This window comes from Salvelinus sp. IW2-2015, linkage group LG19, assembly GCF_002910315.2.
Source record: "Salvelinus sp. IW2-2015 linkage group LG19, ASM291031v2, whole genome shotgun sequence".
In the NCBI taxonomy this organism is placed as follows: Eukaryota; Metazoa; Chordata; class Actinopteri; order Salmoniformes; family Salmonidae; genus Salvelinus; species Salvelinus sp. IW2-2015.
The window spans coordinates 24,192,868-24,219,942 of NC_036859.1; the positions used below are offsets into that span (position 1 = coordinate 24,192,868).

General features: G+C 42.3%; 1 protein-coding gene across 1 annotated transcript in view; it reads right to left on the minus strand.

Moving 5' to 3' along the window:
* Nucleotides 1-4,696: 4,696 nt before the first annotated feature.
* LOC111979222 (disco-interacting protein 2 homolog C-like) overlaps nucleotides 4,697-27,075 on the minus strand; it is a 309,794-nt gene continuing 287,415 nt past the window's right edge. The window contains 13 exon segments of the mRNA XM_024009605.2: nucleotides 4,697-6,521; nucleotides 6,523-6,556; nucleotides 6,559-6,578; nucleotides 9,800-9,923; nucleotides 10,041-10,215; nucleotides 10,572-10,646; nucleotides 13,040-13,097; nucleotides 15,837-15,898; nucleotides 20,994-21,164; nucleotides 21,396-21,564; nucleotides 23,974-23,992; nucleotides 23,995-24,103; nucleotides 25,518-25,627. Of these exon segments, the coding sequence (XP_023865373.1) occupies nucleotides 6,329-6,521; nucleotides 6,523-6,556; nucleotides 6,559-6,578; nucleotides 9,800-9,923; nucleotides 10,041-10,215; nucleotides 10,572-10,646; nucleotides 13,040-13,097; nucleotides 15,837-15,898; nucleotides 20,994-21,164; nucleotides 21,396-21,564; nucleotides 23,974-23,992; nucleotides 23,995-24,103; nucleotides 25,518-25,627 (1,319 nt within the window). The 3' untranslated portion in view covers nucleotides 4,697-6,328.

Below are 27,075 nucleotides of genomic sequence, written 5' to 3' on the forward strand. Positions count from 1 at the left end.
TAACCAGAAAGGTTAACATCAGTATTCAAAACACTCTTCCTTAACCATGTCTCAGTAATGACCAACACATCTGGATTGGAGCTGTGAACCCTCACTTTCAATTGATCCATTTTAGGTAATAAGCTTCTAGTGTTAACGTGCAGAAAACCCAGGTTTTTACGAGAGCAGAAATCAATGAAGCAGATATCAGAGCAGAAGTCAGAATTGGCGCTAGCAACACTAGATGGACCAGGGTGTACATGCACATTTCCAGATATCATCAACAGTAATACAATCAAGGCACGGCAGAGGACAGGGAGAGCTCTGCAGTGTTGATTTATGACATCTGAATGTGCATRAGATGGCAACAAGATCATATTGTACAGCAATTTCATCAGGTAACATGAATACAAAGCCGGCGAGGTGTGTTTAGAATAGGATGGGAGGCCAAAAGTCTGTGTAACCAATAGAGAGTTAAACAAACATAMTCTGTCCCACGGTTTGGTGAAGAAAGTTCGTAGTCAACAAAGCATGATGCAGGAGTCATGAGACAAAGAGCAAAATGCACAAGAAAAAAATAAAAAATGTAACGACTTGGGGCTAGCCATTATAAGTTCAGAGTCACTCGCCCCAACAGTGTATGTGTGCTGGAGGCGAGTGAAAGTTCGGGAGAGAGGGAAGGGGGGGGTGGGGGGGGGGGGGTCAGACAGGTTGGAGACAGGCCAGGGCAGACGGTGAACAGATCGCCAGGTGGAATCCAAGCAGCAGTGCAGCAGGTAATGGGAGTAGGTGTAACCCACCTGGGAGAATATTTTTTTTCAGGAGGCAGATTTCTTGTAGAAAATGCCAGTGGGTGGTCTTTTAACAGCAGGAGGGGGCTTCAAGGCCTCTGGATCTGGGTGGCGTAGCCTGCCATTTGATGGGCTCAAAGGCTTMGACACGTCTCGCTTCAGTGCTAACTGAAGTTGTAACTCTTTGTCCTAGCAAAGCTTGGTAGCCTGAGCATTCAGTTCTTATTAAGTYAAATATATCATTGTAATTGGCTTTTGAAAGTAAAAAAATAGCTTCAGACTAAGCATTACTCACTCAGCTGCAGGTTGGATGGTGTTTTCAGGTCTCTGCTTGTTTGCCAGAGCATTTGATGTACAGTTTTGAAAAAATTGAAGTTTGTCTAACTCTAAATCTGTCTATTTTTTAAAACATGCTGAACAAGGTGGGAGCTCATCTGCTCATGACCTCTCTCTCTCTCTCTCTCTCTCTCTCTCTCTCTCTCTCTCTCTGTCTCTCTGGTAACACTTTACTTGACACCAAGTGTCATAATATGGTCATAACACTGCCATGACCTGTATTTACACCTGTTGTGACATATATTGTGTTGTTTTATGGCTGGTTATGACACCTACATAAGTGTCAAAACCAACATTTATTCAAATATTTTTTTCCCCGKCAAGAAGTTTCCTTTCGTTTGAAAGTTTGTTTCTTAAAACCTTAGTTGTAATTATTTACAGTCATGTTTTTTTCATTATATTTTAAATAACTTTCATGAAGGATTATGACCATCCTATGTCATTTAAATTGAACTTAGACCAAGAAAATACACTTTATGACACCGTCATGACCATCATAATCATATAAGACAGATAGGCCTATCATTTATATGCCCTTATATCAGTCAAAAAAGGGTGTCTTGTCCTGCTCCTGAAATCTGCTCCTGCATTCATCCCAGTCATCAGCAACAGAGCATTGGGGTAGGTACAATTACAATGATCATTGAATATGGTCACTAAAATATAACAATCATACTGTTGACACAAAAGCTATGGTGTAAAGGAACCTTTTTCCTTGTGTGGTGGGTTTTGACACTCTTATGTAGGTGTCATAACCAGCCATAAAATAACTACCGTGGTACAGTTGTTGTTTTTTTACACTCTTATGTAGGTGTCATAACCAGCCACAAAATAATGCAATATATGTCACAACCGATCTAAATATATGTGTGCATGACAGTGTTATGACCATATTATGACAAGTTATGTCAGCTGTTATGACATGACATGGTTAAGATCGTGTCATATACCATGTTATGACACTGGGTGTCAAGTGTTACCGATGTTCATATGGGTAGACCTGTGTCCAGCTTTCATAATAGGAATGGCTCAGATATATACCTCTTCAATGAAAGCCACCGAATAACAGCAGTGTACCAGATTGATTTGAGACAAGTAGATTTACAGCACTGTGATGAGTATTGGATGGGAAAATTATACTTTTTCAATGAGCAGATATGATAACCACTTTATTTATTTCTTTAGCCCTTTTTCCACCCCAATTTTGTGGTATCCAATTGGTAGTTACAGTCTTGTCCCATCGTTGCAACTCCCTTACGGACTCGGGAGGCGAAGGTCGAGAGCCATGCGTCCTCCGAAACACGACCCTGCCAAGCCGCACTGCTTCTTGACACACTGTTTGCATAACCCTTAAGCCAGCTGCAGTTGCACCGTACAAGTTGCGACCGTGTCAGCATACATGCGCCCGACCCGCCACATGAGTCGCTATAGCGCGATGGGACAAGGATATCACGGCCGGCCAAACCCTCCCCTAACCCGGACTACGCTGGGCCAATTGTGCGCCACCTCATGTGTCTCCCTGTCGCAGCCGGCTGCGATGCAGTGCCTTACCGCTGCGCCACTCGGGAGGCCGGTTAACCAGTTTAAACGTGTATCTGAGCAAAGCACATACTCATCTCACAGTTACTTTGTAAATATCCACAAACTGTACCCTGTTCACTGTGACGATTGTTAATTAAAATTCACTGACTTTGATGAGATAAGCCTTTCACAATCTAAATATACTACACGTCTTAATCCTCAGAAAAGTGGCAAAACAGAACAAAGTTCAGATGTGCACAGAATGCTCTGATGAAACAATGACTGACTCAGTATGTTATTTTGCTTCAACCATTCTTGGCTACATAGCTTTTTAAAAGTCATAACTCGTAACAGAGCAACCTGATAGATTTATTCATTAATTCTAGCTGTTTATACCTTGGTGTTATTGAATACTAATTTCTGATTGGCTTGAAGGGCATTCGAGAGCGTGCATTATTTAAGTGATAAGTGATTTTATTGGGCCGGAAAACCATGCCAATATATCCTCCAAACACAGGCTTCGACGGCATTATCACTTTTATACAACAGGTTACCAGCCTATTCAAATAATGATTGATATATTTTCATTAGCGTTATTTTGATGAGTTTATTCATACCATCTCATCCTTCCACGGGATATAGTCCAAACACACATCTAGGGTTGCTACTCAAGCCAACTGGTCATTCTTTCTATTGGTTCGGTTGCCAGAGTGGACCCAGTCGTTAAGTCTTTTTGTTCTGCATCTATGGACACGACCTGGTCGTTTGTTCTAAATATGTCGCTGCCATGATGGTTGGCAACATTATTATCCCTTGCTTGCCAGCTAGCCAGCTTTTGCTAACAGTTATGTCAAACAGTGCTGCCAGAATAACAGCAAAGTAGCTGCATTTCCATAAGCTGTTTTCTAGTGATGTTTATTTGGATACATCCATAACCTTCATTACTATGGGACAGCTGGAGATATTGAAATGTCAGAGACAGACAGCAAGGTTCATACAAATTTCCGCTATTGAAAACCAACTGCTAGTTTAAAAGAAATGGGAGATAATGTCTAGATGCTTTTTACAGTGGAGATAAAAGTTTAAAAAATTGTCTGGCTGGGCTGATGAAACAGTGGTTGCGCAGTCATAGCTTTAGCAGGTGGTAGATTGTGTATTATAAACTGGGTGGTTCGAGCCCTGAATGCTGATTGGCTGACAGCCTTGGTATATCAGACCTTACACCATAGGTATGACAAAACATTTATTTGTACTGCTCTAATTACGTTGGTAACCAGTTTATAATAGCAATAAGGCACCTCGAGGGTTTGTGATATAGGCCAATATACCATGGCTAAGTGCTGTGTCCAGGCACTCCGCTTTACCAACTGCTAGTTTAAAAGAAATGGGAGATAATGTCTAGATGCTTTTTACAGTGGAGATCAAGTTTATAAATTGTCTGGCTGGGCTGATGAAACAGTGGTTGCGCAGTGAGATGGAACAGAGTAAATAGGCATTTCAACGTCATAGCTTTAGCCGGTGGTAACTTGTGTATTATAAACTGGGTAGTTCGAGCCTTGAATGCTGATTGGCTGACAGCCTTGGTATATCAAAGCGTATACCATGGGTATGGCAAAACATTTATTTTTACTGCTCTAATTACGTTGGTAACCAGTTTATAATAACAATAAGGCACCTCGAGGGTTTGTGATATATGGCCAATATACCACAGCTATACCACAACTCCGCTTTGCATCATGCTTGCGAACAGCCCTTAGCCATGGTATATTGGCCATATATCACAAACCCTCGAGGTGCCTTATTGCTTAAATAGACACTGGCTGGAATGCGGTTTTAACCAATCAGCGTCAAGGATTAGACCCTCCCTATAATGTATGGTATAATTAAATTAAAAGGGATCATAGCTTTCACCTGGTCAGTCTGTCATTGAAAGAGCAGGTGTTCTTAATGTTTTGTATACTCAGTGTATGTAACATATCTAATATGCTTGAGCATACAATAAAATTACATTGAGATGAAACCTCTGTGAAACAACGTGTACTGCTGCAAAAATAAACAAACAAATGTCATTTTAGTCAAAATCATTGAAATATTTATTTAACTGAAAGACTTATGCCAACTCAGTTAAGACATTTAATCTTTAAAAACATGTCAGGGTCATCCTTGCCAATAAAAAAAATGCTGTGTAGAAAGTGCTTTTAATGATTCTAACGTTTTAACTAAAACATTCTTAGCCTTGAACTTTAACCTTAAATCATGTATGATTCCCCACAGATGAGGTTTCATGCTCCCCCAAATCTGTTATTCCACCTTGAGTTGCTCCAACATGTATTCCTTTAAAGGGTTTCTGTAAAATAATRTTTTCCCCTTGAACTTTTTCATAATTCTTCCCTCTGTGACATCAATATAGGAGCCCTGATTGATCTCTCAATGCAAAAATATGAAGGACTAAACTTTCTATTTACAATTCTGGTGACCATCTACAACCTGTTGTTTCAGATACAAGTGTGACACGCCAGCACAGACATATTCATTATCATCATTCCCACCAGAGGTGTTTGTACCATCCTCCTCACACACACACACACACACATAATTTCTCCAAAATTGCTTTAGATCCTTTCAGAGCTCTTATTTGTCTGTGTGCAGTTATTGAGAGAACAGTCTGAATACTTATATTCCTCCCCTTTATGTCCTTCAAACAACGCAACAACTTCAGCTCTGTCTACACCATGCAAGTGAGAAGTACTGCATTTCAAATGTTTTCATTGGTGAATCCTAGGTCTTTTAATTAATATAGATCTATATTTATATTTGATATACTTGATGTGATACTATTCACTCAAGGTAATACAATGCTTTGTTTTATATTAGCAAATATTCAAGATTAAAACATTCTTGAATGTCTTCTCTCATACTTCTAAAGAGAACAAAATAAATTAAATCCGTTTTGTACATACTTACATGATATGAAATAACGTGTTTTCCTTTAATTTATGTATAATGATATTGAACATAACAGAGTAAAAGATTGCCTAGTTAAAATAATCACACTGGTTCCCCTTGTAGTCGGGACAGTTGTTACAGAAAAATAAATGTTCGCGCAGAATTAAAAACTTGGTTGAAAAAATGAACCAACAAACATAAAACAACTTATTGTACTTCATATTGTAAAGTTCAAGAACAACATTGATATGTCCTGTATCAAAACATATCTGTATTTGTAATGATTGATATCATTAAAAAAGGTAAACATAAAATACCATTTGCCACAGTTTGTAAATATTCTTAAAAAATACTCTAACCTCTTAGAGGGCAGATTAAAAAAACAAGCGACTTCAGCAATACTCAACATGAAAATATATACACACTTACTTCAAAAGCAATAACCAAAAAAGCAAGAATCTGAACTAGACTGGGACTCTGCTATCTCATCATCTACACATGGAGGTCCTCCCATTCCAATCCAACACTTCACTAACCCGTCACCTGCCAATTTTAGGTGCTTTTGTTTTTAGCAACAACGTCACACAAAATCAGCGAGCGCCTGGGTCTAGGGACTCACGTCCTCTTCTCATCTCTCTCCCTGCTCTTGTCAGAGACCAAAGGTCCTGTTGCATTGCAGTATGTACATAAAGCACTGTCTGTCCATACAAGGCCTTGTCTATGGTCTAGTAGGTCTACAGATGGCAGGCTATAGGCTACATGTTATAGGCCACATATATGGGGTCCAGCTGGTCAGCCAGGAAGCCATCCCGGAGGTGCATTCTCTGCTTCTCTCCCCGAGAGTTGATGGGGATGACCCCGATGTCCACCACCACCACCACTCCCACGATCAGGTAGTGTTCCTCCAGAACCACGTTGGTCACCAGGATATCTCTATCTATCTCTTCTGCTCGAAACCATCAACTCCACCACCACCACCAGGAGTTGGTCCATGTGAACACCGCACTGAAACAACACGAGTACTTAGCACTGATACTGAAACAACAGAGTCTTAGTCAACACCACACTGAAACAACATACAGTACTTAGTCAACACCACACTGAAACAACAACATACAGTACTTAGTCAACACCACACTGAAAACAACATACAGTACTTAGTCAACACACACAAACAACATACAGTACTAGTCACAAACACTGAAACAACATACAGTACTTAGTCAACACCACACTGAAAACAACATACAGTACTTAGTCAACACCACACTGAAAACAACAACACACAAACAACAAACAACATACAGTACTTAGTCAACACCAACACTGAAACAACATACAGTACTTAGTCAACACCACACTGAAACAACATACAGTACTTAGTCAACACCACACTAAACAACATACAGTACTTAGTTAACACCACACTGAAAACAAAACATACAGTACTAGTCAACACCACACTGAAACAACAACTATCAGTACTTAGTCAACACCACACTGAAACACACATACAGTACTTAGTCAACACCACACTGAAACAACATACAGTACTTAGTCAACACCACACTGAAAACAACATACAGTACTTATCAACACCACACTGAAACACCATAACAGTACTTAGTCAACACCACACTGAAACAACATACAGTACTTAGGTCAACACCACACTAACAACAACATACAGTACTTAGTCAACACCACACTGAAACAACATACAGTACTTAGTCAACACCACACTGAAACAACAATACAGTACTTAGTCAACACCACACTGAAACAACATACAGACTTATCAACACCACACTGAAACAACATACAGTACTTAGTCAACACCACACTGAAACAACATACAGTACTTAGTCAACACCACACTGAAACAACATACAGTACTTAGTCAACACCACACTGAAACAACAACGTACATACTTAGTCAACACCACACTGAAACAACATACAGTACTTAGTCAACACCACACTGAAACAACATACAGTACTTAGTCAACACCACACTGAAACAACAACGTACAGTACTTAGTCAACACCACACTGAAAAACAACATACAGTACTTAGTCAACACCACACTAAAACAACATACAGTACTTAGTCAACACCACACTAAACAACATACAGTACTTAGTCAACACCACACTGAAACAACATACAGTACTTAGTTACACCACACTGAAACAACATAAGTACTAGTCAACACCACACTGAAACAACATACAGTACTTAGTCAACACCACACTGAAACAACAACAGTACTTAGTCAACACCACACTGAAACAACAACGTACATACTAGTCAACACCACACTGAAACAACAACGTACAGTACTTAGTCAACACCACACTGAAACAACAACGTACAGTACTTAGTCAACACCACACTGAAACAACATACAGTACTTAGTCAACACCACACTGAAACAACAACTACAGTACTTAGTCAACACCACACGAAACAACATACGTACTTAGTCAACACCACACTGAAACAACAACATACAGTACTTAGTCAACACCACACTGAAACAACAACAGTACTTAGTCAACACCACACTGAAACAACAACGTGACAGTACTTAGTCAACACCACACTGAAACAACATACGTACAGTACTTAGTCAACACCACACTGAAAACAACAACGTACAGTACTTAGTCAACACCACACTGAAACAACAACGTACATACTTAGTCAACACCACACTGAAACAACATACTGTACAGTAAGTACTTAGCTAGCTACTCACATGTCAACAAACATTCAGTACAGTACTTAGTTTATCTACGGCATTTTAATTGGTCAACATTAACAATTCGAAATTGGACAAAATCAGCATGATATTTGAACAGAAATGACATTTGTTTAGATAGAATGCCCATAAAGTGGTGAGCTACGCCATCCACCCACCAGAACTACAAATCCTCAAGCAATTTTTCATGGTGCTGAAACACGGGATACAGGCAATACACTAATTACAGTACATTCGGAAAGTATTCATACCCCTTGACTTTAACCACATTCTGTTACGTTKCAACCTTATTCTAAAATTGATTAAATCGTTTTRCCCCCCTCAATCTACACACAATACCCGACAATGACAAAGCAAAAACWATTTTTTAGACAAAAAATAAAAAGAGAAATATCACATTTACATAAGTATTCTGCCCCTTTACTCAGTACCTTGTTAAAGCACCTTTGGCAGCAATTACAGCCTCGAGTCTTCTTGGGAATGACACTACAAGCTTGGCACACCTGTATTTGGGGAGTTTCTCTCATTCTTCTCTGCAGATCCTCTCAAGCTCTGTCAGGTTGGATGGGGAGCGTCGCAGCACAATTATTTTCAGGTCTCTCCAGAGATGTTCGATCGGGTTCAAGTCCGGGCTCTGGCTGAGCCACAGGGACTTTCAGAGACTTTTCCCGAAGCCACTCCTGCATTGTCTTGGCTGTGTGCTTAGGGTCGTTGTTCTGTTGGAAGGTGAACCTTCGCCCTAGTCTGAGGTCCTGAGCGCTCTGGAGCAGGTTTTCATCAATGACCTCTCTGTACTTTGCTCCGTTCATCTTTCCCTCGATCCTGACTAGTCTCCCAGTCCCTGCAGCTGAAAAACATCCCCACAGCATGATGCTGCCACCACCATGCTTCACCGTAGGGATGGTATTGGCCAGGTGATGAGTGGTGCCTGATTTCCTCCAGATGTGACGCTTGGCATTCAGGACAAAGAGTTCAATCTTGGTTTCATCAGACCAGAGAATCTTGTTTCTCGTGGTCTGAGAGTCCTTTAGGTGCCTTTTGGCAAACTCCAAGTGGGCTGTCAGGTGCCTTTTACTGAGGAGTGGCTTCCGTCTGGCCACTCTACCATAAAGGCATGCGCTGTCAACTGTGGGACATTATATAGACAGGTGTGTGCCTTTACAAATCATGCCCAATCAATTGAATTTACCACAGGTGGACTCCAKTCAAGTTGTAGAAACATCTCAAGGAATGATCAACGGAAACAGGATGCACCAGAGCTCAATTTCGATTCTCATAGCAAAGGGTCTGAATACTTATGTAAATAAGGTATTTGTTTTTGCTTTGTCATTAGGGGTATTGTGTGTAAATTGATGAGGAAAATGTTTTATTTAATCCATTTTAGAATAAGGTTGTAACGTAACAAAATGTGTAAAATACTTTCTGAATGAACTGCCTTATGAAATTAGTTACAGTTCTCACCATTCTGTGATGCTCTTGTGTGTCCTGATGACGGAGGTCTCAATGTCGATGGGGTGATACCTCATTCCCCTCAGCTCCATGGCCTCATCCAGTGCCCCCACAACATACAAGGCATCGTGTCGCTCTGCGCGCGCACACGCAAATACAAACACTTCAGACAATGTATGTTGACCTCGCCAGTAAAACAGTGAAAGTATGCAGTAATAAGTACATTTGGTAGTGAAGGGCACAGTTAACGTACCCCCACTGGCGTCGGTCAGTTCGGTCCTCCTGAGGAAGCCCAGGTAGCCGGTGCGGGCCCAGATTGTCTGTGTGTCTCCAAAGCTCAGACGGGAATTAAAGTGATCTGACTGCAGTGCCTCGTCTCCATACACTGTGAAGTAGCCGCTGGCATTGTGTCCACTGCACACCCAGATCTGTGGACAACAACAATTACATTTTTTTCTCCCATTGAGGACAACTTTTGAAACAAGTGTTTTAATGTTTTCATGTGCTATCCTCTGGGATCCAATACACGTCTAGTTGTATTATTTTTACCCAAATCAATTCAGCACAACTCTGCTCTGGACTTCTATTGTAGTGCATCTGTCCACAGACCAATCCAGCGATAACTGTGTACTTTTAGACCAATTACATAACACTTACTGAACTTAGCATTAGACTGGATAGACCGAAGATATTAATGTGTGTTGAAGTTACGTGGACTGGCTGTAGCCTGATGTATTGTAGTTTGTATGGATTCTAATGAGAGCGTGATTATGTCTGAMCCGACCTCTCCAAGGTGCGAGTCTCCCAGTGGTCCCTTGGTCTCCGGGTTGGCGATGATAATTCGAACACCAGGTAGAATCTGATGGCAATAAGGATGAGACAATTAGTGATTTCATCTCTCCACTCCTCTCTCCCTTTCACTCCTCTCTCTTTCTCTCCCTTCAGCGAGGCCATTTATATAACAAATTTACCGCCGAGCCCTGAGTAGAGTGGACTGAAATGGCCCACTCGCTCTCGCACAGTATGTGGCCCTAATTCCCTTAATAGTGCCTATGGCTCTGGTCATAAGTAGTGCACTATATAGRGCCATTTGGAATTCAGATAGAAATAAAAGCCTTATTATTGAGTGACAGATGGATCTTGATCTCCTGGCTGGTCCTTTTGAAAGACAGAGCAGAACGCTGTCTGACCCGGAGCACAATTAACTCTCACATAGGGCGGTCACAAAATTTCGTCAGCCGGTGATTGTTAAGCAAATGACTGCCGGTCTCATGGTAATTGACCGTTAATTAATTAACAAACACATTTAGCATCTCCTGGCATCCACGCATGCCACTGATGCAGACATTTGGAACGTCTACATTTATTAGACAAAAAGTCTAATAAATCCATGTAATATAGCCTATACCTTCACAATAAATACATGATTTACTTTAGACGGGTTTAAAGAAACATGATATGAAGAAAATCTAGTAAATTTCAGAAGAACAGAATAGCATACTCAGGATGAGTAGTAACAGACATCTCAACATCAACTGTTCAGAGGAAACTGCGTGAATCAGGCCTTCATGGTCAAATTGCTGCAAAGAAACCACTACTAAAGGATACCAATAATAAGAAGAGACTTGCTTGGGTCAAGAAACACGAGCAATGGACATTAGATCGGTGGAAATCTGTCCTTTGGTCTGATGAGTCAAAATTTGCGGTTTTGGTTCCAACCGCAGTGTCTTTGTGAGACGCAGAGTAGGTGAACGGATGATCTCCGCATGTGTGGTTCCCACCGTGAAGCATGGAGGTGGTGGTGTGATGGTGCTTTGCTGGTGACACTGTCAGTGATTTATTTAGAATTCAAGGCAAACTTAACCAGCATGGCTACCACAGTATTCTGCAGTGATACGCCATCCCATCTGGTTTGCGCTTAGTGGGACTATCATTTGTTTTTCAACACGACAATGACCTAAAACACACCCCCAGGCTGTGTAAGGGCCATTTGACCAAGCAGGAGAGTGAGGAGGTGCTGCATCATATGACCTGGCTTCCACAATCACCCGACCTCAACCCAATTGAGATGGTTTGGGATGAGTTGGAGCAGAGTGAAGGATTTTATTTTATTTTAAACTAGGCAAGTCAGTTAAGAACAAATTCTTATTTACAATGACGGCCTACCCCGGCCAAACCCTAACTCGGACGACGCTGGGCCAATTGTGCGCCGCCCTATGGGAGTCCCAATCACGGCCGGTTGTGATACAGCCTGGAATCGAACCAGGGTCTGTAGTGCCGCCTCTAGCACTGAGATGCAGTGCCTTAGACCGGTGCGCCACTCGGGAGAAGCGGAAAAGCAGCCAACAAGTGCTCAGCATATGTGGGAACTCCTTCAAGACTGTTGAAAAAGCATTCCTCATGAAGCTGGTTGAGAGAATCCCAAGAGTGTGCAAAGCTGTCGTCAAGACAAAGGGTGGCTACTTTGAAGAATCTAAAATCTAACATATATTTTGATTTGTTTAATACTTTTTTGCTTATGACATGATTCCATATTTGTTATTATTCTACAATGTAGAATTGACTGGTATACTAAAAATGATCTGTGACATTTGTTTTGATTTAGAATGGACCATTATCATGCACCTCTCTCGAAACAGGGGCAGGGGAATTGTTTTTATCTATGCACTTAAATAGCGAAAGTTGTGAAATAAATATAATAGGCCTAGCKTATAGAAAGCTGATGGGATCCTCCTTTTTTAAATAGAGGCCATCACCCTGTTTTCTCACGCAATTGCATAGCCTATAGAAATGTTGTCCAACATGAGCTCATGGGCTCTCATGAAGTGTTTGATTCGATTTTTGATTACATTTGCATTGATGTCAGAGTGATTAGAGGGATAATAGATTGCTGAGTACCAGACAGTTAGCAAGTTTGGTAGGCTACTAATGAACATCAGTAATATCAGAGCTTGGATAAAACTAATTTCTGTGACTAAACGGTCATGTGGAATTTGACTGCCTTCATGACACGCGACTGCCGGTGTGGCGGTAATACGGTCACCATAACAGTCCTACTCTCACCTACACTTCCTCAATTATGGGGACGGGTTGCTGTGGAAACTAACTACACGATTAGACTAATCAAAGCACAGCACAAACAAACAGTTTACACTAGTTTAGTCTCAGTGATATAAATACTTCATTGTATAGTTTGTCTATGCAAATGKCTACCATTTGTTTATTCATTCAGCTAGTCAGGCAGGGACTCACCTTTCCAGATTCCATGAGTGGTAAGCTGTGTGGAGACCCTCTCTCTACCAGACGAACCCTGTGAGGGAGGAAGGGATGAAGTGAAGAGTTACTGGGCTGCTGAGTCAATGCTGTGTTTCTGTCCCAAATGGCATGCTATTCCCTATATAGTGCCCTACTTTGACCAGAACCCTATGGTAATAGGGAGCCATTTGAGACAAGCTCTGTGAGTACAAGACAATTCCTTTTAGTATACAAATTATACTGAACTTTCAACACAAACACAATAGCTACATCCCAGGGAGGAGAGCAGTGGTGGAGACAAAAATGARTGTCTAGAATTGCACAGTGTGTATGTGAATAGCTGTGGGCTGTATATTTGGAAGCTGTGGGCCCAGTGTGAAGCATGTTGTTATGTGTCCCTGCCAGGGCCGGACGGGCATTTGTTTTCTGTAAGGCGACACGTTRTTTCCCCACAGGCCCTCTTATTAGTGCACGCACACACATTTTTTTAATACTATAACRGCTGGGCCTCGAGGCTAATGAGCAGTCATTTCGATTGCAATATTCTAGCAGTGGAACTACTACATTTCATACATGCTAWCGCAAAAATGATTTGGTTGCGTTTACGAATGTCTTAGGTAACAGAATACAAAAACAAATATTTCAAATAAAACAAAAGCATTTATTAGTTTGCTGTAGGATATATATTATATATATCACTATCGGCTGCAGGCTGGGGCCTATTGATCTGTTGATTGGGTGTGGGATGTTCTAGGATGATACACTACCCAGACTCACTATTCTAACCCCGGGACGTCTTTCTAATCTTAAAGTCAAACATTGTACACTCACTATTCTAACCCCGGGCCGTCTTTCTAATCTTAAAGTCAAACATTGTACACGCGTGTCACAAGGAATGTGTCTGGCTCCAACTTTTATGCACACAATGCAGTGAAACTATTAAATGTAAATGGCAACCGCAGAGGTAATGGGTCTTCAATGTCATGTCAGCATGGTCTAAGATATTGTTCTTGTTTGTGAGCAACATTTCGTTGGCATAGATGCCATACTTATGATTCTGAAGAGCTTCTATTTATCATATTTAGGCAACTGACGGATAATATACTATGGAAAATTCACCACAAACTTGATTTACTATATACAGTTGAAGTCTGAAGTTTACATACACCTTATCCAAATACATTTAAACWCAGTTTTTCACAATTCCTGACAGTTAGGATCACCACTTTACTTTAAGAATGTGAAATGTCAGAATAATAGAGAGAATGATTTATTTCAGCTTTTATTTCTTTCATCACATTCCCAGTGGGTCAGAAGTTTACATACACTCAATTAGTATTTGGRAGCATTGCCTTTAAATTGTTTAACTTGGGTCAAACATTTCAGGTAGCCTTCCACAAGCTTCCCACAAAGTTGGGTGAATTTTGGCCCATTCCTCCTGACAGAGCTGGTGTAACTGAGTCAGGTTTGTAGYCCTCCTTGCTCGCACACGCTTTTTCAGTTCTACCCACACATTTTCTATGGGATTGAGGTCAGGGCTTTGTGATGGCCACTCCAATACCTTGACTGTGTTGTCCTTAAGCCATTTTGCCAGAACTTTGGAAGTATGCTTGGGGTCATTGTCCACTTGGAAGACCCATTTGCAACCAAGCTTTAACTTCCTGACTGAAGATGTTGCTTCAAAATATCCACATAATTTTCCATCTTCATGATGCCATCTATTTTGTGAAGTGCACCAGTCCCTCCTGCAGCAAAGCACCCCCAGAACATGATGCTGCCACCCCCGTGCTTCACAGTTGGGATGGTGTTCTTCGGCTTYCAAGCCTCCCTCTTTCTCCTCCAAACATAACGATGGTCATTATGGCCAAACAGTTCTATTTTTGTTTCATCAGACCAGAGGACAATCTTTGTGCAGTTGCAAACCGTAGTCAGGCTTTTTTTATGGCGGTTTTGGAGCAGTGGCTTTTTCCTTGCTGAGCGGTGTTTCAAGTTATGTTGATATAGGACTTGTTTTACTGTGSATATAGATACTTTTGTACCTGTTTCCTCCAGCATCTTCACAAGGTCCTTTGCTGTTGTTCTGGGATTGATTTGCACTTTCGCACCAAAGTACGTTAATCTCTAGGAGACAGAACGCGTCTCCTTCCTGAGCGGTGTGACGGCTGCGTGGTCCCATGGTGTTTATACTTGCGCACTATTGTTTGTACAGATGAAGGTGGTACCTTCAGGCGTTTGGAAATTGCTCCCAAGGATGAACCAGACTAGTGGAGGTCTACAATTTCTTTTTCTGAGGTCTTGACTGATTTCTTTTGATTTTCCCATTTGATTTTCCCATTTGATTTTCCCAAAGAGGCACTGAGTTTGAAGGTAGGCCTTGAAATACATCCACAGGTACACCTCCAATTGACTCAAATGATGTCAATTAGCCCATCAGAAGCTTCTAAAGCCATGACATAATTTTCTGGAATTTTCCAAGCTGTTTAAAGGCACAGTAAACATCGTGTATGTAAACTTCTGACCCACTGAAATTGTGATACAGTGAATTATAAGTGAAATAATCTGTCTGTAAACAATTATTGGAAAAATTACTTGTGTCATGCACAAAGTAGATGTCCTAACCGACTTGCCAAAACTATAGTTTGTTAACAAGAAATTTGTGGAGTGGTTGAAAAATGAGTTTTAATGACTCCAACCTAAATGTATGTAAACTTCCGACTTCAACTGTAGCTAAGTTTTTTAATAATTGATGATAACACAGTTAAACATGGATGTTRTGATAGGAGCATGCCCTTACCTGTCGTGCCTCAGTGCCCTCATGTCCACATACACAGTAGTTGGGTCTGGTCCTGAAGTACCCTGCAGAATGACAARATGCCAGGGTTAGTGTCCGAGCTAAGATGTCTGTTACACTACATTACCACTAACACAGTACTATTAGATGCTACTAGCATGTTAGTGGTCAACAAAAAGCCTACAGTTCACACCGGTTGCGAATGGAAGCTTTGAGACAAGTCCAACAAACAATACAATGAAGAAACTATTCTACAAAAGATTCATACTGGGCTACTAGCTACAACACTCAAACTGAGATCACGGTGGTGGAAGACAACGATGAAGAAGCATGAAGGCATTAAAACTCAACCAAAAGAACAGGACAGAGCAGAAGTCAAATGACAAAGTGCATCACAAAACAGTCAGAGGTCATATCCAGTATGATCCACATCATGCAAACAGAAGGAAACCACAAAACTAAACAAAAAAAGATGTAGTTTTTTTAAATAGGAAAGGGAGGGAGGTGTGAAATCCACTGAGGGAGGAGAAGAGAATACAGAGCCAGATGGAAGGAGCAAGAGAATAGAGTGGAGGTGGGCATGGRGATATACTGAATCATGTCTGAATGGACACTTCAAATACATGAGCATACACAATCTGCATTTGTCCCTTTCAATAGACCGTAGAAGGCTTTGAAACCTGATAGTTCTGTAGAGGCTTGATTGGCCAGACACAAGACACCAAGCCCACAGTAGAAAACCCACAGGCAGACAAAACAACCTAACGTCAACATACATTACACCAGGCACATAGGCACCAACTTGAACAGTAGTGTGTGTGTGTGATAGCAATAGTATATTTATATCTTATAGGTTATTGAACAACTAAATAACAAATTGGAAGAATAAAGAGAAAACAAACACAGAATCTCAATTGCATTTCCTTGATTCCACTTTTCCCAGCCCTCCCCAGCCTAGCTCTGGTCCAAGGCATTACGTGCGGCTTGCTGATGCTGAGCCTTCCTCAACGCACTGGACCAGACCGATCCCCAATCCAGCCCCCTCCCCTCCCCAGGCAGATTGCATTACACCCGTGATTCAGTAGCATGTATTAATAGTGTGGCGAAGGCTTCGGCAGAGGAAGCAGCACCACCCAACACCCACCACCATAGCAGAGACAACCATAGAGCTGCACATGCTAGACTGATTCAGCCCAGCCATAGACAGCCAGCCATAGAGCTACACATGCTAGATACGGACTCAGCCCAGAGCACAAGGCATCATCKTAAAGCAGTATGGCAGTCACTCAAATAATACTCACTTCAAAAGTCACACCAAAAGTCACTACAGTCACTCCAACCTATACCCAGTCCTACTAATGTAGGACAATACTAAAATACTTATTATATAGCAAATACTGCAATCATACTACTACTAAACTTGTCCAGATGTGCTTTAGCCAACTATACTGAACAAAAATATAAATGCAACATGCAACAATTTCAAAGATTTTACTGAGTTACAGGTGCCGTGCATTATCATGCTGAAACATGAGGTGATGGRGYCYGATGAATGGCACGACAWTGGGCTTCAGGATCACATCACGGTATCTCTGTGCATTCAAATTGCCATCAATAAAATGCAATTGTGTTCATTGTCTGTAGCTTATGCCTGCCCATATCATAACCTCATAACCCTCTGTTCACAACATTGACATCAGCAAATCGCTAGCCCACATGACGCGATACGGGTGGTCTGCGGTTGTGAGGCCGGTTGGACATACTGCCAAATTCTTTAAAACGACATTAGAGGAGGCTTATAGTAGAGAAATTAACATTAAATTCTCTGGCAACAGCTCTGTTTGGACATTCCTGCAGTCAGAATTCCAATTGCACGCTCCCTTAAACTTGAGACATCTGTGGCATTGTGTTGTGCACCTGTGTAGTGATCATGCTGTTTAATCAGCTTCTTGATATGCCACACCTGTCAGGTGGATGGATTATCTTGGCAATGGAGAAATGCTCACTAACAGGGACGTAAACACATTTGAGAGAAATAAGCTTTTTGTGCATTTGGAACATTTCTGGGATATTTTATTTCAGTTCATGAAGCATGGCACCAATACTTTACATGTTGCGTTTATATTTATGTTCAGTGTACATGGCAGTACAACACCAGTTAGAAGAGTTGGCTAAAGCACATACCGATTTGGACCAGGCTAGTACTACACTACAATAGTTCCACAAGGCTAGAGTCGTATGGTGTTGCTTAACAGTTCCTCCGTAGTTAAGAAGTTGTATCCCCTCTCCAGCTCTCTAGGTCTCAGACAGACAGTCCCTTAATGCAGGATTTCCCAACCCTCTTCTTGGGCCCCCACAGACGTTTCACATGTTTGTTTTAACCATAAACTGACACACCTGATTCAATTAGTCAAAGGCTTGATGATTAGTTGACTAATTGAATCAGGTTTGACAGTTTAGGATTAAAACAAAAATGTGAAACATTGAGGGGGCCCAAGGAGAGGGTTGGGAAACCCTGCCTTTATGTGTAATATTGAGAAGCAGTCCGAATGAGCTGTGGCAGTATTTATCCCAAACTAGAGGCCACAATTGACAGTTGCCTCAGCACAGGTTAATGTTTCTGTACGGCAGAGTTTTAATATTAATGAGCTGACCTTTTCTAAGTGCTAAGAGCTTTGCTAAGAGTCTCAGATGGCACSTTTAGACAATAGAACAGGAGTAGGCAACCCTGGTCCTGGAGTGCCACAGCACTTCATGTTTTTGATTTAACCAACTTTGAAGACCAGGTGTGTTGAATTTAGGCAATCACTGAACTATTCAAATTAGCTCAGTTGGTCTGGTGTAGTGCCTACCGCTGCAGTAGAACAACTTGCTGCTACACAAAGCCTGCATCACAAATGGTACCCTATTTCCTATATATTGCACTACTTTTGACCAGAGCCCATTGTGCCCTGGTCAAAAGTAATGTGTCATAGGGTGCCATTTGGGACTCAATCTATTATAGCTCCCCAGAATGGCCACGGTTTTATTTTCCTATCCAATTAAATTAGTCAACTTCACCATACAGAGAAGCTCTCAATCAAACCCCTGTGAGCACAGTCTTTCTCTTACAAATCCTGACCCCTCATAAGCGACTAAGGAGACTTGACCATAGCTGTGCCTGGCTATGCTACTGGTCCTGTCACCTACCCGGTCCCCCCTGCCCTGTCCCTCCTACCCTGTCCACCCTATCCCTCCTGTCTCCTGCCTGCTTGCAACACCTGATGAAGAGGGTGATTAGGGAACATGAAAATCCCCTACCTGGTCAGCAAGCTTCCCCAGCCTGTGAGGCTATAGCAGCAGCAGGAGGAGAAGAGTGAAGAGGAGGTAGGAAGGAGAAATTAGGGGYTGGAGGGAGGGGGGGTGAAGACAAAACCAAGTATGAGATATGTGGGTGGGGTTATGCAAAATAACAGAGGGGGACGAAAATGTCAAATATAGAAATGGAAAACATTTTTTTTTGAGAAGCAGTCTTAACTAATAAGAAGCTATGTTACAAACTTGGCTTATTAATAGCCAATAGATCAATGTTAGGTTAGAACATTTAAAATACAATAACAGTTACATTTACATGATTACATCCATGTATTCTCAAGTTAAGAAGCATGTGTCAGAGGTAGCCTAATACCTTATTTACAATAAAGTTTAAAAGGGAAAAATCTATACATGTTAAATAATTATGTTAAATACAACAAACATTTTAAACAGGCTTCTCGATTGGGCTTTTTATCGATCCATTCAGATTTCATTGGTTGATTGAACAGATATGTACACCTGAAACAGGTGCAAATGGTATACTTATCACTATCTCATTGACATTTGAATAATAAAGCTTACAATTTGATATTATTTAAATAATAAAGCTTGCAAAATAAGTTGAATCATGTAAAAGAATGAGCAGCCCAAAATGAAAGCATGACATAGCAGCATGTGCAATGCTTATGGACAGCGGTGTTCCAGAGACATAGGGTACGTCCCAAAAGGCACTCTATTCCCTATATAGTGCACTACCTTTGACCAGGGCCCATAGTCATGCACTATTTAGGTAATAGGTATACGCTGGGCTGTGTCTGGTAATTGGCTGTTGTTTTTATGAAAAGCAGAGCAGTAGAGAGGGTGAGATATGTACAGGATATCTATGTATGTTGGCTTTTCATCATGTAAACCCTGACAGGAGGATTATTACTGTAGGCCCTATGGCCTGTAGCCAAATACCTGCTGGGAAAATCTCAACACTCCAAGATGCAGAGGAAATCTCAGACATCCCCATTTTCAGCTAGCATTATTGTACAACCCACTTTGTGCATACCAAATAGAACCCTATTCCCTATATAGTGCACTACTTTTGACTAGAGCCCTATGGGCTCTGTGTATGTAGGGAATCGGGTGCCATTTGGGACTCACTGAAGCCAGTGTAGAGAAACATGGAATTCCCAAGCCCCCCAAAAATACAATTGACCAGATGTGGAGAAGACTTATCTTGTTGGAGAAATAACCTGTGTTGTGTTTCCAAGGTATCATGTTTCTCATCAGAACCGCATGGCTGTGCGTGTGTGTGTGTAGGCTCACAGAGAATACTGTTGCTTCTCAGGTTAAGTCACACAAATACAGACTAATGACTATACTKCATTAAATTAAATCAGATTATTCTCTCCTACCCCAAAAAACAAACAAACCGCAATGCAACTAGTGAGTTAACAATGTCTCTAAATAAAACAAACAACTAATTTCCAACCTGAGGAATAGGCTATGCAAACGATACTGAAGGCAGAGAGAATGACAAGAAACAGTAGCAAGCCTTTCAACTAACACAAGACTACAACAGAGCCACKATAGACACCCACTGGCTAACATGTATGAAAGAGCATGTCGTCTACTGTGGGTAGAAACATTGATAATAATATCCATTCAAATGTGGGATGCAGACAGAGCTTTCCTTTTTATTCAGTCTATCAGAGTTCCACTGGCGACAGAGTGGGGGACAGACAGAGACGGCACCCAAAGACTCAATGCCAAAGACTGAGCTAAGTAAGAGTTGCACATTTTATACAACTTTTTGAGGGACAGAGAGGGCATGGGGTTTGTGGACTAGAGCAGAGAGGTGGAAGGGACTGACTGTACCTGCAGACAGATGGCCAGATTGACTCTGCAGCCGAACGAGGTGCTGACTGCTCGTGGGTGAAGGCCCAGGTCTTTGAAGAGCTTGGAAAAGGACTGAGTCAGAGCTATCCTGGGTCTCTCCTCTGCCACCACCACACACGTCCTGACCCGCGACAGGTCCAGACCTCGAGACTGATGAAGGGTGAGGGACAAAACAAAATGCATTAAATTGGATCAAACCAGAACTAACCAGGTAAGATGAGTCTGGGCTGATGGACTAGATTGTAATCAATCAATAAGTCAATCAATATTTTTACATTAGAGGTTGTCACAAAGTGTTTTACTTTCAGATCGTCACATTGCAATAACATTTGATCTTATCTAAGTATCATTGTTGTGGTGATTTGGCGGATGGATACTTACCTTGAGGGATTCGGTCTGCAGGCCCAGGCCCTTGGTGCACAGCTCCATGACGCTGTAAGAACAGAAAGTGTCCCTGACTTTGTATTGGCTGACAGCCAGCAGCCACAGAGCAGGGTTCACCTCCAACTCTGAAGGCGGGATCAGGATGGACTGGTGGCCGGAGTACACACTACAAAGTACACACAGGAGACAGAAAATATGAGCTTACAAATACACATACAGAGAGTGATTACACAAAGGTTACACAGAGTGAGTACACACTACACACAGGAGATGGAAACGGAGTTCTACACTGAGCTTCTACACATAGCCTGTGTGCACATAAACTTAACATAAAAACGTTACTCTTCACACCAGTGACATGAGCCATTATGTACTTCCGACCACTACCAATCTAAACAACACACTTCACTACATTATGTATTCAGTGGCACCATTTACAATGCAGGGCAGTGCCATTTTATCAAGGCCGAACCAACCTCTGTAGTGCAGCTAGCCAGTAGCTAGTGCATTATACAAAATATAACAACTAGGGCTAGCTTTGCATAGGCATCAATCAGAAACACTCCCAATCTGAAACACACGCCCGCCATATAAAACAGCTTTGTTCTTCAGCAAGGGCCTGGTTTCTGTACAGCCCCCCACTGATCATATTTCCATATGAAGATTTCACAAGTTGAGTGACGCCATGCCGGAGAGAGAGAGCTTCCCCTGGGAAGGCGAATAGAGAGCCAGTGGAGAGTGGAGCAAAGCAGAGCGTTGATACATCATCACAAGGAGACGGACGGCGGGCTAGGCTAAACACAGCAGAATAATGATACATCATCACAAGGAGACGGACGGCGGGCTAGGCTAAACACAGAGAATATATGATACATCATCACAAGGAGACGGACGGCGGGCTAGCTAAACACAGCAGAATAATGATAACATCATCACAAGGAGACGGACGGCGGGCTAGGCTAAACACAGAGAATAATGATACATCATCACAAGGAGACGGACGGCGGCTAGGCTAAACACAGCAGAATAATGATACATCATCACAGAGAGAAGGACGGCGGGCTAGGCTAAAACCAAGAGATAATGATACATCATCACAAGAGCGGACGGCGGGCTAGGCTAAACACAGCAGAATAATGATACATCATCACAAGGAGACGGACGGCGGGCTAGGCTAAACACAGCAGAATAATGATACATCATCACAAGGAGACGGACGGCGGGCTAGGCTAAACACAGCAGAATAATGATACATCATCACAAGGAGACGGACGGCGGCTAGGCTAAACACAGCAGAATAATGATACATCACACAAGGAAACGGCGGCGGGCTAGGCTAAACACAGCAGAATAATGATACATCATCACAAGGAGACGGACGGCGGGCTAGGCGGTAAAACACAGCAGAATAATGATACATCATCACAAGGAGACGGACGGCGGGCTAGGCTAAACACAGAGCAGAATAATGATACATTCACAAGGAGACGGAGGCGGCTAGGCTAAACACAGCAGAATAATGATTCATCATCACAGGAGAGACGGACGGCGGGCTAGGCTAAACACAGCAGAATAATGATACATCATCACAAGGAGACGGCGCGGGCTAGGCTAAACACAGCAGAATAATGATACATCATCACAAGGAGACGGACGGCGGGCTAGCTAACCACAGCAGAATAATGTACATCATCACAAGGAGACGGACGGCGGGCTAGGCTAAACACAGCAGAATAGATACATCATCACAAGGAGACGGACGGCGGGCTAGGCTAAACACAGCAGAATAAGATACATCATCACAAGGAGACGGAGGCGGCTAGGCTAAACACAGCAGAATAATGATACTATCCACAAGGAACGGACGGCGGGTAGGCTAACACAGCAGAATAATGATACATCATCACAAGGAGACGGATGGCGGCTAGGCTAAACACAGCAGAATAATGATACATCATCACAAGGAGACGATGGCGGCTAGGCTAAACACAGCAGAATAATGATACATCATCACAAGGAGACGGACGGCGGGCTAGGCTAAACACAGCAGAATAATGACATCATCACAAGAGACGGACGGCGGGCTAGGCTAAACACAGAGAATAATGATACATCATCACAAGGAGACGGACGGCGGCTAGGCTAAAACACAGCAGAATAATGATTCATCATCACAAGGAGACGGACGCGCGGGCTAGGCTAAACACAGCAGAATAATGATACATCATCACAAGGAGACGGATGGCGGGCTAGGGTAAACACAGCAGAATAATGCATAAGGCTGCATTGGGTCCCCCCTCCACCAGGGTGAACATAGCAGAGTTTCTTCAGATCAGAGAGGTACAGGGGTAGCTGTGTGTGTGTGTGTGTGGTGTGTTGTGTGTGTTGTTGTGTGTGTGTGTGTGTGTGTGTGTGTGTGTGTGTGTGTGTGTGTGTGTGTGTGTGTGTGTGTGTGTGTGTGTGGTGTGTGTGTGTGTTGTGTGTGTGTGTGGACAAAGACAGAGCTAGATGTGTGTGTGGAGGTGATGATGGGCAGTGAAGAGGTTAGGAGGGTCCATCTCTCTCTCTGTCTCACCTGCAAAGGCACCAGATGAGAAGCCCAGGCCGCAGTAGGGGTCCAGACAGATAGCCACCTCACGGGAGGGGTACAGCTCACACTGCAGCTTGATAGAACGGCAGAAGGCACTGGTGGCAGTGTGAGACATCTACACAGTCGGGAAGACAAAAACAATCACATACGGATTACAAATGTAGTTTTATCATTCTACTTGGCAAGAGTTGGGGTCCTAGCCGATCGCTGTCCTTGTCAAGCCAAACATGACAACCAGTGACAAGGAGCTGGCATGATGGCTCATACAGACTGGTACTCTGGCTAACTTGGCTACAACACAAACCAACAAAGACAGGCTACATATTGGTATCATTTGTACCCATGCTGTCATCTCATGTGCTTTACTAAATAATAGCCATGTAAACAAATGAAGTACAACAGGACCGTGTTTCAGTCATTCATTAAAAAAGTTTCAATTGAACCGCATGAGAATTAGGAAACGCATTCCAGAAAACAATTCATCCAAATATTGTCATGAGCTGCTACTGTGAGTACCACTGTCTGAATCCTTCATCTTAATAATGAATTAAATGGCAAAACAATGACACAACACAAGCGGCTGTATATACGGTGGGTTAATGCTGTCAGAACTGTGTGTGTGTGTGTATCATCTCTAGTAGATATAAAGCTGTTATTGTCAATTTATTAAACAGTAGTTCCACTCCAGCCTGAGACCTTGTTAAAGTGCAATCCCAGCTGCATCCCAAATGACACCCTATTCCCTATATAGTGCTCTGGTCAAAACTAGTAGGGAACAGGGTGCTATTTGGGACTCAGACCAGTGGTAGGAGCAAACATATATTCACAGAGGCCCAGATTCAGGGTTTTGTTATGGTAATTAGTGTACAGCACGAAATACATTGTTATTTAGCATTGCTGAACATCCCAACATCCCAAAGATGCTATTTTGTTTTAGTAAACTACATAAGAGAGCCCCACACACCATAACAATTCTCACCCACCACCTAAGGCAACATTATTCTTCAATGTGTTTATAGCAGGGGGAGGAACAGAATAGACAATCGCCTCTTGGTGAAGATTAATACTCACTTACAAAACAGGGAGAAAATCCACTAAGCCTTAGTCCACTGAGGAACTGATAGCAAATGTCTTCCCTTATTGACCAGTGAAAAGATAAATCTTTCACAAGATGCTGTTTCACTGGATTTCCTACTGAGCTTCGTCAGACAGACAAAGGTTTCAACAAGGCCAGATTAACTGTGAAKAAGACCTTCCATTGTATGTGTTTGGATCTGTGGCGCCAGGGAGAATAGGCATTCTGAGTGAGCACTTGTGCAGTACAGTGAGAGATTCAGCTATTCATCCACAMCAGAGGGCTGGGATCAATAACTGCTTTCATGTTTTTGAAATGTAACCACTATCTTTTCACTCAGATGATCACGTTCAAAGTGTTTTGTAACACAGCTTGTTCCTGTTTCACTTCATATGCTTTTAGAGATATCAGCCTCCCTGATAGGAGAACCACATTCTGGTTAGAAGTGGTTTACCTTCACTCCTGCTAGCATCCCTYTGGTGGACACACTGAAGTCCAGGTAGGCCAGTGTGTCTGGATTGGAGGGCTTGTACAACAGAGGAGGTTTCTTCTTTGGCAAATCATCTAGAGGAGCGAGAGAAAGGAAAATACCACTGTTATCACCAATGCCATCATACAGTACATTTGGAAAGTATTCAAACCCCTGGACTTTTCCCACGTTTTGTTACATTACAGCCTTATTCTAAAAACGATTTCATTAAATTGTTGTATTTTTTTCAATCTACACACAATAACAAAGCAAAACTGTTTTTTTAGAAAGTTTTGCAAATATATATATATATATATATATACAGTGGGGAGAACAAGTATTTGATACACTGCCGATTTTGCAGGTTTTCCTACTTACAAAGCATGTAGAGGTCTGTAATTTTTATCATAGGTACACTTCAACTGTGAGAGAAGGAATCTAAAACAAAAATCCAGAAAATCACATTGTATGATTTTTAAGTAATTAATTTGCATTTCATTGCATGACATAAGTATGTTTGGATACATCAGAAAAGCAGGGAACTTTAATATTTGGTGCATGAAACATTTGTTTGCAATTACACGAGATCATACTTTCTGTAGTTCTTGACTCAGGTTTGCAACACTGAAAGGCAGGGATTTTGGCCCAATCCTGCATACAGACCTTCTCCGATCCTTACAGAGTTTGGGCATGTCGGCTGGGCAAGTACGGACTTGTCGCTCCCAAGATTTCTATTGGGGTTCAGGTCTGGAGACTGGCTAAGTGCTCACTCGGAGGCCTTGGCAGATGCTTCTTACGGAGCCTCCCGTAAGTTGCCTACTGGGGTGGTGGGTGTTTGAGGGATCGGTTGTGCGGCGATGGCTGGGAGGGGAGGACCCGCAGCCACGCCGCGATCTTTCGAATGAGACATCCGCGTAGCTGAGGAAGGAGGTTGTGCCAGACTTCGCTACAGTGGCCCATCATCACTCCCCTCATAGCGGGTGCAGATGCGTCGTCTGGGTCCTTGCAGAAAAGCATCCCCAAGAATGATGTTCCCACCTCATGCTTCACGGTTGGGATGGTGTTCTTGGGGTTGTACTCATCTTCTTCCTTCCAAACACGGCGAGGAGTTAGACAAAAAGCTTATTTTTGTCTCATCAGACCCATGAGCCTTCTCCCATTCCTCTGATCATCGAGTGTCATTGGCAACTTCAGACGGGCCTGGACATGCGCTGGCTTGAGCAGGGGGATTGCGTGCGGCTCAGGATTTTTATCCATGACGCGTAGTGTGTTACTAATGGTTTTCTTGAGAATGTGGTCCAGCTCTCTTCAGGTCATTGACGAGTCCTGCGTGTAGTCTGGGTGATCCCACCTTCCTCATGATCATTGATGCCCACGAGGTGAGATCTTGCATGGGCCCAGACAGGAAGGTGATGACCGTCATCTTGAACTTCTTCCATTTTCTAATATAATTGCGCAACAGTTGTTGCATTCTCAAACCAAGCTGCTGCTATTGTCCTGTAGCCATCAGCCTTGTGCAAGTTAGTCCTTTTATCCTGATGTC